Raw genomic sequence first — 11,525 nt, forward strand, 5'->3', positions numbered from 1 at the left:
TGACAAAGCGTTCAAGCAGATGAGTTGCATACTGGCACGGTGTTGGCATTAGGATTTTCGTTGGTCAACTGTCGTCACTACATGACGCTTTTGTGGCAGTTACGGCACTAGCCCAGCACATGGCCGACTTTCGCTTATAAGCAAGTACATCTTCAGATCGGTATGTGGCACATTGCTGCGCGCTCAATGTAGCCCCTTGCGTACTCTTCGGTGATCATCAGCACGCCATCTGCACCCGCTTCGAGAACACCGTCACCCGGGTCGGACGTCGGCGGAACTTTGCGCTTGGTGTGTGCGCCAGACTTCCCTTCTGCGCCTCGCTTCACCCTCCGCTTCCTGCCATGACCTGTGGCACCCTTTGAGTCGTCCGTAGGGTTCCCTTTCTCGCTTATCACGCTCAGCGGACTCGACTTCTCAAGGCGATATGTCCGTTTAATCTCTGTCGGTAGCGGCAAACCAAGGTCGGCGATGTATTGCTTCGTCACAAAGGCCACGGCAGTGTGCATGACTTTCACCTCGGCATCTGAAGGTGGTCCATCGTGGTCAAGACAGGGGAGTCTGCCATTCTTGTATTCTTCCCAAAGGATCTGCGCCACGATGCGTAAATAGCTTTCGGGTAGATGGAAGGGCTGTTTGACGCCTGTCGCGGTCTCAACGTAGGCTTTGCTAGTACGCGACACCGTGTCGTTCAAGCGGTCGAAGGCATGAGATCTGGCGTCGATGTAGTCGTGAAGGATTGGGTCATGTTCCTGAAGCCACTTGAGGTACTCTGGCGCTGACTCGCTGGTGAGGATCTGTAGCACGGTAAGCGTCACCTCATTAGCTGGACCGAAAGGCACGTACAGCTTTGAAGTCATCCATAGGATTGTGCAGAAGCGGTCTTGACTTCGTTTGGGATGCGGACCTTGCGGCCATGTTAGCAAGTGGTAAAGTGCCGCTTCAAGCAGCACCAGCAGCAGCAGCAGCAGCAGCAGTGGCAGCAGTCGTTAAGTGTTGCATTCGTCGCTTGCAGTCGTGCGGAGCTGGAGTGTTTTCGACCAAACGCCGCGCATGCAGGTTCTTGCTGGATGCCAAGCCAATGCGTGTAGTGAGGGTGAATGGGGGTGTGAATTCGGAGGGTATCGACGGCGAGCTACCAGAATCAGCAGACCTGATCATATGCACACATATGATAACGAATTGAATCCGCTACCAACAGATGAGTACAAGGTGCCGTTCGAACAGCCTCCACGTTTCCCATGTGCTCCGTTAGCCAGTGTGCCGCACAATAAGTCCGCCTTCACAATAGCCTCAACCATCCGTCAGTGTACTTTGCTCCGCCGCCTACGACCTTCTCCACGTTGGGCTCCGTAGGACATTTGCGGCCCATATCGACGAGGTACGACTTGTCGGACGGTGCAGCAGTGGCTGGACAAGTCGTACCCGCGGCTGTCTTGCTGTCATTCCTTACGCCGAGCCCGCACTGATGGGTTATCGGCAACGCGGCACAAGTGGTGGCTGCAGTGGTTGGGCTGGCGTCGCGGATACTCATGTTGTTATGGATTGGCAGTAGGGGGATGAATGCCTTGAGCGGGTCAGTGCATGCTGGCGCGGTGTAGCAGCTTGTGACATATCTACCATAACTGATACGCTGTTGCAAGCCGGCGTCTGTGCTTACTTGTATTCTAGTCTTCACTTCCCGAGCCGCGTATAGATCTAGTGTGTCGCAGGCGCACAGTGTTGAGGGAGTATCAGGGGTCGTAGATAACGATTGATCGATGTGTTTGAACCACAAGTAAAGTCATGCCTTCGCAGAGGTGTTTCGTGCCACAACAACCCTCGAGCGAAGCGCTCAGCCGACGAAAAGCGGAGTGTATTCACATTCTCCAAGGATGGCGCTTTCACCAGTTATCGAAGTTCCCAAAGCCACTGCCCTTCTTCACCTTCTTGCTCGGTCGCACATCAACCCCATCATATTCACCCACGATCTCGTCGCCGCCTTGGTGGTCGTCTGCCGCAGACGCCTGCTTCATGTACTTGCCAACCCCAGCGTCACCATCCATCTCCCCGACCTTGCCATCTGCCTTGATCCGCTTCCCAGTCCAGGTCGTCCGATCATCCTCTGCACCGCCTTCGAGCTTAAGCTGCTCTTTGCGCGCTTCTACAGCCTCCTTCTCCGACCTCTGCTTCAAGAACTCTTCGAACGGATCCACGTACACCACTACATCCTCGATCGTGCAATTCTCCAGTGGGCGGTTCGCGCTGTCGACTTCAACCGCTTCCAACCGCTTCAGTGTTGAGTCTAGTCCGTCAATAACCCGGCCGAAGATGGTATGCTTCCGGTTTAGGTGCGCCGCTGGCCGATACAGAATGAAAAACTGCGACGTATTCGTGTCCTTACCTTTGTTTGCCATAGACATCACGCCTCGGCTATCGTGCGTAAGCGGTCCGTCAAACTCGTCAGCGAAACTCTTTCCCCAGTAGCTCTGACCACCTTTCCCGGTGCCTGTCGGGTCGCCACCTTGTATCATGAAATTCTTGATGTTCCGATGGAAGCGAATGCCATTGTAGTAGCCGCTTTTGGCAAGCTGTATGAAGTTCCAGACGGCCTTTGGTGCATACTCCGGGTACAGCTCAATGTTGATATCACCATGGGAAGTAGACATGCGAGCGTACCCTTTCTGCTTAACGCGCTTGGGTTTCAGCATGAACTCTTCATCACTCAGAATTGCGCGCTCTGTAGACGTAGATGGAGTTAAGCCGGTGGAAGTGAAGGACGCAGCAGCGGCACCTGTGGTATGTTGCGCAGCATTGTAAGGCGCCGACTTTGCTGAGCGCGATGACTTCACGGCTTCGGCATGTGCTTTCCTTGCATTGACAAGAGCCTGAGCCTCAACACTGCCGTCTCCATTCTGGTTGGCAGCTCTTTCGCGCTCTTCTCTGCGCTTGGCAACCGCTTCTTTTGCCTTCAAGATCTTCGCCGCACTTCCAAGATTATCCGTCTTGATGCCAGCGGCTCGCTCAGCTTCTTGTTCGGGTGTAAGTGTGCTGGTCCCATCCTGCAGATACTTGAATTTGCTCAGATCTCTGGATTCAATGTTCTGCGGATCCTGCAATGTAATGAGATCGCTGCGCTTAAACTCCTCATCACTCACCAGATCCTTCCAGTTCTTAGCTTTGACGTTCAGCCTCTCTACGGTCTCGTTTGCGAAAACGTTGCCGGATGTCCTCACTGCAACAATATGCGTGTTGTCCGTGAAAACTTTGAAGGTAACCGGGTCGACGTACTCGCCGACATCGTTCTTGGCGAAGTTAAGCTTGATTAAGTCGCTACTCTTAAGCGGCTGACCATTGACTGGATTCGTGCCATGCTTCTTGATCCAGGGAAGAATGTTGGTCAAATCGAACGTTGTGCCATCCGCGGTACAGACTGGATGCTCGAAGGGTTGTAGCGAGACGGCGCAGAAGTTGAAAGGTAGTCGCTTGAAGCTCGCTCCGGATCCGTTGGTCTTGCGGGCATTGGCGCCAGCAGCCGGACCAAAGGCATCCTCGCTCGACCACTCCGAATGCGTGATCTGAAGCCCACCATTAGGGTTCCGTCCGCTTCGTGAGGAAGACCTACGACAGGAAACATACGTACAGCTTATCTGTGCCTATAAAGCCGTCAGCCCACTATTACGACGTCGGGACGATCGAGCGACTCGCCTTTACCCATTGCGGGTAGTTATTGTAACAAAAGGTAACACCTCCAAGCTCGGGTAGGCTTCAGTAAAGTTAGAAGTACAGTGAGTGTAGAGGCGCATACTGATTCGCGGCTCAATGCCGGGCGTGAGGGAGTGCCAAGAGTAACGGCTTCCAGTCACGTGCTTCAAACGCTAAACCTCACGAAGCCAAGAACAATATCATGGAAACCCAACTGCTACTTCAAGTCAGTACTGCCAGAGATCATTGTTGATCTAGACCTTGACGGTTCACACCAGATCAGTTCGAGGAGCCACCGACTCCTCTCATCTCCATGCACGAGATGTGGGCACGGCATAGCGATGCCAATGGCCTGTGACCGTGACAGTGTCAGCATGAACATTGACCGCTTGGCTAAGCCTCGAAACAAACATGAATGACATGAGCTCGAGGATTACGAGGAGTAGAAAAATTCATGAGGCTCAGTGTAGGAGGATGCCATGATGCCAACCTGACAACCCGTCTATCCCCTTCCGAAGCCTGCTGTGCTGGTTCCTCACTTCTCTCCGCATCAGACCTTGTTAGTCGCTCGCATATTATTCCGACAGACACAAAACTCCAGAGCTTCGCCTTGCCAATGCCGCCTCGCATTTGCACCTCGCTACCTTGTCTTCTAGGAAATCCTCACGGCTCACTGTTCCCTTTGTCAAAACCGAACAATACTAAAGTCTATCACAAAGGCTTAACATCTGCCATGATGCATGCGAAAATCAGGAACAATACTAAGGTGTCAAGCTCAACGATCCAGACCTATACAATTTCTGACATTTGCAATTTCCATGCTCTCTTTCTCCTTCCATTAAGAATCTAACAACGAACGCTTTGCCTTAGCATACAAAAGCTTCATCAACCACTATCACAACCACACTTCTCCTTCACCATCGAAGACCAAGTCTCAGCCTTCAGTACGCCAGCTATCTACACTCGTTAAGTACGCTACAACTTACCCCTCCCATCGAAGACAGCGCTGACAGGCATTCAGGCTTCCCCAAGCTCTTCCATCATACACAATGGCGATTGACTACGTTGGCTGCACTCTCCAGGCCATCGATTACGTTGGCTGCACCCTCCAGGCCGTCGATTATGTTGGCTGCACTCTCCAGGCCATCGACTACGTCGGCTGCACTCTCCAGGCCATCGACTACGTCGGCTGCACCCTCCAAGCCATCGACTACGTTGGCTGCACCGTCCAGAACAACGAGCAGTAGATGCTGAACGTGGCCTCTTCTGCTGCACGTTGATCTTTGACTCCAGCAACATTCGCGCGGCATGCCCGACTTGATCGGGCTTTGATTGATTGGGCTTTCGGTTATTTTTTTTGATCTCCACTATAGACGCAGGGCGGAATTCGCAGTCTAATTAGTGCGAAGGCTGGCTGGGCTTGTGGATGAGCAGTCGGTCTCTGCGCTTGGGTCTTGGGTAGCTTGTTTTCAAACATTGAAGCGGTGCGGCCACAACCATATTATCAAGTCTCTTTCCGCCTCATGTCGCATGCTGTGACTGCACGGTCTCCTTCTCTGTCGCACCGTGGTCTTGCCATTGTGTAAGCTGACTCGGCTCGCTCGGTGCCAAGCGCTGTCTACCCTCAGTTCTTCATTGTTAGCACTTTCGTAATCCATCTATACACTAAGTGTAACACAATTGTGCGATGTGACCGGTGACTGTCAGCTCTTGGCAGTGCAATATCTGCACTATAATGTGTCATATATGTGATTGTGGGTTGGTGGTCAGCATTGGGCGCTAGCCATTGGGTTCGCCCCAACCAAATTGTTTTCGCTTTCTACTCAACTGGTACTGTACTGTTTCCCTTGAGCCTGTAGCTATCTGCGAAATGCCAGACAAAGATGCACAGACTCCGCGTGTCTTCTTGATCCGTCATGGCGAGACCGAATGGAGCAAGTCCGGCCAGTACACGGGCAAAGCCGACATCCCTCTTACTCCCCACGGCGAAGACCAGATCAAAGCCTCTGGCCGGATTGTGTACGGGAATGGCAAACTCATAGATCCTGCGAAAGTCGCCAAAGTCTGGGTCTCGCCTCGGAAGCGTGCCATCACTACCTACCAACTCCTCGCAGGCACTAGGGAAGGGTACGAAGTCACAGAGTGTTTAGCGGAGTGGGACTATGGGTACTTGCTGTGATCTATCTCGAACCTCAAGATCGGATTTGCTAAGCGGCAGCGATTAGGGATTACGAAGGCATCAAGACGCACGAGATCCAAGCGAAGCGTCACGACCGCGGACTCGACAAGGACCGTAAATGGGACATCTGGCGCGATGGTTGCGAAGGCGGCGAGTCACCCACTCAGGTGGCTGCACGTATCGACGAACTGATCTCGCAGATCCGAGACCTGCAAGGACCGCTCATGAAAACTTCCGGCCAGCCTAAGGACGTCGTGCTTGTTGCCCACGGCCATCTAACACGAGCGTTTGCCAAGCGGTGGCTAGGCTACGATTTATCGTTCCCGTTAAGCCTGATGATGGAACCGGGCGGTGTCGGTATACTGAGCTACCAGCACAGTAGCATAGATGAGCCGGCGCTGTTGCTCGGGATTGGGTTCCCCATGCAGCAGTGATTGCGTGTTACAGGGTTTCCCCGAAGATGGCTGGACGAGGTCATAAACTTACCGGCAATGAACAGAAGATAGATTGGGTAGACTCGATGGTCGGTTAGATTACATGATCATATCTGGTTGCCCTCTACCTTGCCACTCCTGCTTGTTAGACGCGACGGTCAAAGTACCCGTGTTGCTCGACATTTAATAGCATCCCGCTATGCTAATTGTTGCCGAACGGGACGTCCTTGTTGATCTTTGCGTCGGCGCCTTGATCGAGCATCTTATCGTCCTGTTGCGGCACGCCAGCGTCCCCGGCAACCTTGTTGATCTCTGCTAGACGTTAGATTTGCCAAACCAAGCAACACTGGGTGGGGAGAGAAGATTTGCAATCTACCTTGGTTGGCGGAGTCGTCAGCCTTGCGTTCTACGTCGTTCCCGGGCTGCGATTTCTGATCAAGTTTCTGGGACGCGAAGTCCTTGGCTTTATCCATGAGGCCAGACATTTTGTGCTTGAATTGATGATATGTAGTTGGCTCCGATTGTGCCGCTCAAGGGAGTGGTAGAGTTGTGAACTTGAGATGCTTGTTCAAGAGAGAAGTTTCCGTGAACTGGTCGAGCTATATGTTGCTGCTCGAATATAAGCTTTGGCAAGCTTGGCGACGTCACAGCATGTGACAAGTTTCTGCCAACTAAGCGTCCTGCCAACTTTTAGTGAATCCCGCAAGGCTTGATCCACATTCACTCCAGATACACCACGTTACAGGACATCAGCTAACTCGCAGGCAGATCGTCCTGGAAAGGCGCGTCACTGAACATGCCTTTGGTGCTCATCTTCAGCTCATTGGTTGAGGGGCGCAACAGGTTTGCAGGTCCACGTGTTGATATTGTATTCATAGCCCACTCTCGCCCTTCATCATAGCTCGATAGCGCGCAATGACATCTCGTCTTGCCTCACTGAGCTCCTCCCGTCGTTTCAGACTGCCGGCTGCAGATGGTACATTCGTCACATCTACCTTAGCATTATTCCGAACCTTGAACTTCTCCTTCGGAACGACCTTCAAATTCGGTGGCGCTTGAACCACATCGTGCAGCCCTCGCGGACGCTCTCTTCGCTCCTTCAATATCGCCCACGGATCTTCATCTTTCACTTCCGTATTCTCGCCCATGACTTTCCGCCGTTTACCTTTCCGCAATTCTGACGTATTGTAGTCCTCGCCATACAAAGCCCGCCGTTCATCTTCCGCCTCCTCCTCCGCTTCGAGCTGTTCCTCCTTCTTTTCCTTTAGCCTCACGTCCTCCTCTCGCCACGCTGCGTACATCTTGTGCAACCGCTTTTCAGTCCTCGTTTGCCGCTCCTTGAGGCCGTCAATCTTCGGCCCTTTGCCTTTACGCGCCAGACCACCAACGGGAAGTGCTTGATCTACACGGGCGTTGTAATCTGCTAGTCGCTCGCCTGGCAGTATTTTCGGCAACTCAAGCTTCTCCGGCGCAGGCTCAGATGTAGTAGCTACAGTTGGTTTTTCGCCCAGCTTCCGTTTCTTCTTGCCTTTTCCATCGTCAAGGTCAGATGCGTGCTTGACACCATTCTGCCACTGCATCATCCGCGCAAAGGCGCGTGGCGTATCATCGTGCTTGTAATCTGAGCTGCCCGGTCGCTTGCGCTTGAGCGTCTGCCGCTTGGGTTCGTCCGGTTTGCGCGGCTGTCTAAGTTCGCTCGAGAAGGCTGGTAATGGCTTCGCAACGCTGTTGGGCGCGAGGTTGAAATCGGTGTCACTCTCCGCTTTGCGCTTCCGCGTATGCTTGTGAGGCATGTTCTTTGCCCGCAGGGATAAGTTGCGTATATGCCGTGTGCGTGGTGAAGATGTATCTCAACGTAGGCAATATCCCAAACGAAGGCCCAATTTGGGCATGACTCGCGTGACCCTGGGCGATGTGGTCGAAGCTCTCCCGGGCGGCTTCACACCTTTGCAACCCTCACTCTCCGGAACGTGCGATCACATCTCTTAAATCACACTCTCTGCGCCGAAAGGAATCGTGAAGATGGTCAAGCTCGAAGAAGTACCCGATGATGAGCTCAACGCACCTCAGCCCGGCCCGAAAGAGGACGACGATGAATGGGATACGGACGAGGGTGAGCAGCATACTCTATGTCGCGCTATATGTAGCGGTCTGCTGATATAGACGGCACGCAGAAGACGAAGTGTCCGAAATCGAGGACGACGACACCTTGAACGAGTCATTCTTCGACCGCGTTGTGGCGCTGAAAGATATTGTGCCGCCAACATACCGCAAAAGCATGTCGAATGCAGCATCAACGGGCTACTCGTGGGCATCGAAAGCTGCAAGCCTAGGTGGCAAGACGTTGTGGGTAGTGAGCACAAGTGCACTGTTGCTCGGCGTGCCGTGGGCGCTGGCTTTTAGCGAGGAGCAGCAGGTGCAGGAGATGGAGCGTGAGATGAGAATGCAGCAGAGTGCCAACGAGGTAAGACATGTTTCTGTTCGATTAACCACGTGTGGATCAATTATGCTGACCATGACTTGCTCAGCTCTTGACTCAAGGCACAGGGAGTGGACAGACGGCTGCAAAGCCTGCGATATAAGCTTTGGCCTGCATCTCGTGTAGCATATACGTCTCCGGCGACCCTCTCCAAAGGTGCAGCCTTGTATACTATCTCCTCTTCGCCCACGGATTATTCATTCCTTCTTCCCAACACCACACCTGCGCAGCATTTCCAGTAGTTCTCGGAGTAACCGCACCAAACGAGAAAGCAAGAAACTCGGCATGACTTCGGCAACAGGTAGCAACTATGTATAGCATGAAAATGACTACAGTGGTGTGATAAGAGCTACCAGAAGTCCACAAATTCTCGCCGGTGTTTGCTAATGAGGTAACCAGTCGTGTCGACCGCTCAACCGGAGTAACATGGCCAAGAATGCTTGGAGCGCCCGGATCTGCGCACCTTGACATGCTGACACCTCCCCAGCGCTTTGCAGCGTGCGTTCACCTAATGGCAAGCTGAACGTCAACCTCACATAAAAGATCCAACGCTCAGCTTAAAACCTGAGCACAACCGAAGTCCCCGAACGTGCTGCAGCACGCAAGTGGCGAGAATATACGAAGGAACGACCAGTGCTCGGAAAACGAGGGACACCTGGCAGAACACAAAGGCTCTCAGTACATGCTTCAGCCAAAGCTGGTGTGGAAGTAGGACCTTATATACGAAGAACATGGTCGTGGACAAGAGACGTCTTTCCTCGACCGCGGTATGACTATCAGGGGTAAGTGTCTCTTCCTCACCTCGTGAACGTCTGGTAGCTCTTGAATCTTTTTGCAATTGCAGACGTTCCAAGCTGTATTCTTGTGTGAAGCATGTGCAAGCCTCGCAGGTGGACAAGTCTGTCTCGCAGCTCTCATCTAGGATGTTCATGCGGCTGTCCCGTAACCGTTGCTATGTACATCATCGTGAACGATCAACGCATCACGCTCATTGCCCTTGCCTTCGCTTATGCTCGGCACCCAACCGCGCATCCACCCACTCACCTTTCTCCAATGCCGCCTATGCCACCGATCTTCCTCGATAACAACAACCTTTGCATCATCACCATACAGCACGAATTGAATGCCAACGCATGCATCCAGTCCAAGAACTCCCGCTGCGCCGAGAAAGAAGGGTAGAGCTGCTAACACCCACTGAGCCCTCCGGCTGCCTTCTGCACCCACCCAGCCACCTCCGCCATACGCTCCGAAATCGTACCATGCGCATGGGTTGGTCGTGAGAGCGGTAGAGTATAAGAGGTTGCCGCAAAATGCCGCTATGAACAGATGTGGACTTAGACCAGCCGTAGACTTCCGCCGCCAGTTCTTGATCAGCTGTGGAAAACGTGAGCCCAAGTACAGCGCGGTCGACAGCCACGACAAGACCGTTCCAGCAGTCTCAAGGCCCGCCTGCCGGCTGGCATGGTGAGCATCGAAGACTTGTGCAATCTGAGTCGGAGAGTGCGCCTGGGCTAGAGCCATGAGGCAGGCGAGCAATAGAACCGTCCTTGGAGATGGCGACGGCAATGGCGACGATGCTCCAATGCGGTGTATGGTCGTACCGCCAGGTGTTAGAGCGTGACTCGACATGCCTTTCTCGGGGCTCGCGCTACGCTCCTCCCGGAAGGTCGGTGCTCTGAAGATTATCTGTGGCCTTGTCGGCTGCTTTGCCGTCGCTTGCATTAAACCAGCATCAGGGCGGTTGGCAGCATCACCTGCCTCCGCATCAACAGGCATACCCTCAATGATTACTTCCTCCATACCGCCATCTCGTCTGCCATCTACATTGTATCCTGGCTTCGGCCATGCTCTCCGCACAATGCTCCCATGCTGTAGCTTCTCATACCAAACCCACTGCGCTAGCAAGCATGAATCCACGAAGACATAGTATGCCCCTATTGCGACCTGCCAGTTCGCCTGGTGCGTAAACAATGCACCAAGGAGGTTGCTCACATCTCCCAAGTACCACTCCAGAAGGAACGAGAAGGACAGTCCCGATGTGCTCGCGATACTCCAATTCTTATAAATTTGCGGTAATTGAGCGAACAACCATGCTACGATGCTGAGTGCACCCAAAGTGTTCGAGGCGAAGGCAAGCGGTGTAGGCACGCAAGTGTGAAAAGCACTGCTGAAGCGAAGCAGAAAGTCGGTAGTGGGCTCGCAGTGAGCAGGCAATGCCGGTTCAAGGGCGATCGATGTGAGCCATTGCATATTCGCTGACCGTTACAAAGCCACCGTGCTCCCCGAGAGTTCCTGTACCGCTGCCGTACCACCTCGTGAGACAACCTGCGCTGCTGGGTGAGATACAGTAAGCGCGTGGCCGCGTGCTTCCTAGCCACGTGCCGACTTGAGGGAAGCGAAGCGAAGGAGCTCAGCAGGTCTAGCTCACGCTGCCCCAGAGTGTCAGGATCTTCTGCGTTGGCAGCGTAGCTGTCTTCGCCTGTGCTCGCATGTGGTAGCCATGCAGCTGGGCTAGCGGAGGCACGCGAAGGAGGACTCAAGTCGTGTCTTGTTACTTCCTTGCAGTAAAGGAGAGGGGATCACAACAAAGAACAAGGAGATATGCGAAGTAATTAAGATCAAGCAGTAAGCGCCTACGGCGGTGTCATAGCGGGACCTGGAGACGGTGGAGGAGGAGCATGTGCGCGATATGCGCCGATGGAGTAGTGTCACGTATTAGATGCGGTCACTAACCTATACTGCAAGCCACGTC

At 53.4% G+C, this 11,525-nt stretch overlaps 8 protein-coding genes across 8 annotated transcripts; 3 read left to right on the top strand and 5 right to left on the bottom strand.

Moving 5' to 3' along the window:
* Nucleotides 1-64: 64 nt before the first annotated feature.
* On the bottom strand, nucleotides 65-1,097 carry BAUCODRAFT_412585 (uncharacterized protein). The gene is made up of 2 exons (XM_007676696.1): nucleotides 844-1,097; nucleotides 65-794 (listed from the first exon to the last, which is right to left on the bottom strand). Exons 1-2 carry the CDS (start codon nucleotides 913-915, stop codon nucleotides 153-155), a joined length of 714 nt encoding a protein of 237 aa, XP_007674886.1. The 5' UTR covers nucleotides 916-1,097; the 3' UTR covers nucleotides 65-152.
* On the bottom strand, nucleotides 1,068-1,750 carry BAUCODRAFT_412720 (uncharacterized protein). Its single transcript, XM_007676697.1, has 3 exons — nucleotides 1,618-1,750; nucleotides 1,193-1,564; nucleotides 1,068-1,132 (listed from the first exon to the last, which is right to left on the bottom strand). The coding sequence occupies exons 1-2, from the start codon at nucleotides 1,618-1,620 to the stop codon at nucleotides 1,280-1,282; spliced, it is 288 nt and encodes a 95-aa protein (XP_007674887.1). The 5' UTR covers nucleotides 1,621-1,750; the 3' UTR covers nucleotides 1,068-1,132; nucleotides 1,193-1,279.
* Nucleotides 1,751-1,880: 130 nt separating this feature from the next.
* Nucleotides 1,881-3,758, bottom strand: BAUCODRAFT_129843 (uncharacterized protein; the record flags this gene model as incomplete). The annotated part of the gene is made up of 3 exons (XM_007676698.1): nucleotides 3,685-3,758; nucleotides 3,620-3,632; nucleotides 1,881-3,597 (listed from the first exon to the last, which is right to left on the bottom strand). Exons 1-3 carry the CDS (start codon nucleotides 3,692-3,694, stop codon nucleotides 1,881-1,883), a joined length of 1,740 nt encoding a protein of 579 aa, XP_007674888.1. The 5' UTR covers nucleotides 3,695-3,758.
* Nucleotides 3,759-4,576: 818 nt separating this feature from the next.
* Nucleotides 4,577-5,178, top strand: BAUCODRAFT_32085 (uncharacterized protein). The gene is made up of 2 exons (XM_007676209.1): nucleotides 4,577-4,651; nucleotides 4,703-5,178. The coding sequence occupies exon 2, from the start codon at nucleotides 4,731-4,733 to the stop codon at nucleotides 4,926-4,928; it is 198 nt and encodes a 65-aa protein (XP_007674399.1). The 5' UTR covers nucleotides 4,577-4,651; nucleotides 4,703-4,730; the 3' UTR covers nucleotides 4,929-5,178.
* Nucleotides 5,179-5,463: 285 nt separating this feature from the next.
* BAUCODRAFT_32088 (uncharacterized protein) lies at nucleotides 5,464-6,588 on the top strand. The gene is made up of 2 exons (XM_007676210.1): nucleotides 5,464-5,847; nucleotides 5,907-6,588. Exons 1-2 carry the CDS (start codon nucleotides 5,552-5,554, stop codon nucleotides 6,292-6,294), a joined length of 684 nt encoding a protein of 227 aa, XP_007674400.1. The 5' UTR covers nucleotides 5,464-5,551; the 3' UTR covers nucleotides 6,295-6,588.
* Nucleotides 6,589-7,166: 578 nt separating this feature from the next.
* On the bottom strand, nucleotides 7,167-8,087 carry BAUCODRAFT_120997 (uncharacterized protein; the record flags this gene model as incomplete). The annotated part of the gene is made up of 1 exon (XM_007676699.1): nucleotides 7,167-8,087. One exon carries the CDS (start codon nucleotides 8,085-8,087, stop codon nucleotides 7,167-7,169), a length of 921 nt encoding a protein of 306 aa, XP_007674889.1.
* A 165-nt stretch (nucleotides 8,088-8,252) lies between these two features.
* BAUCODRAFT_32090 (uncharacterized protein) lies at nucleotides 8,253-9,121 on the top strand. Its single transcript, XM_007676211.1, has 3 exons — nucleotides 8,253-8,407; nucleotides 8,469-8,758; nucleotides 8,823-9,121. Exons 1-3 carry the CDS (start codon nucleotides 8,317-8,319, stop codon nucleotides 8,874-8,876), a joined length of 435 nt encoding a protein of 144 aa, XP_007674401.1. The 5' UTR covers nucleotides 8,253-8,316; the 3' UTR covers nucleotides 8,877-9,121.
* Nucleotides 9,122-9,482: 361 nt separating this feature from the next.
* BAUCODRAFT_32091 (uncharacterized protein) lies at nucleotides 9,483-11,522 on the bottom strand. The gene has a single exon (XM_007676212.1). The coding sequence runs from the start codon at nucleotides 11,021-11,023 to the stop codon at nucleotides 9,701-9,703; it is 1,323 nt and encodes a 440-aa protein (XP_007674402.1). The 5' UTR covers nucleotides 11,024-11,522; the 3' UTR covers nucleotides 9,483-9,700.
* Nucleotides 11,523-11,525: the final 3 nt, after the last annotated feature.

This window comes from Baudoinia panamericana (genome assembly GCF_000338955.1).
Source record: "Baudoinia panamericana UAMH 10762 unplaced genomic scaffold BAUCOscaffold_4, whole genome shotgun sequence".
Taxonomy (NCBI): Eukaryota; Fungi; Ascomycota; class Dothideomycetes; order Mycosphaerellales; family Teratosphaeriaceae; genus Baudoinia; species Baudoinia panamericana.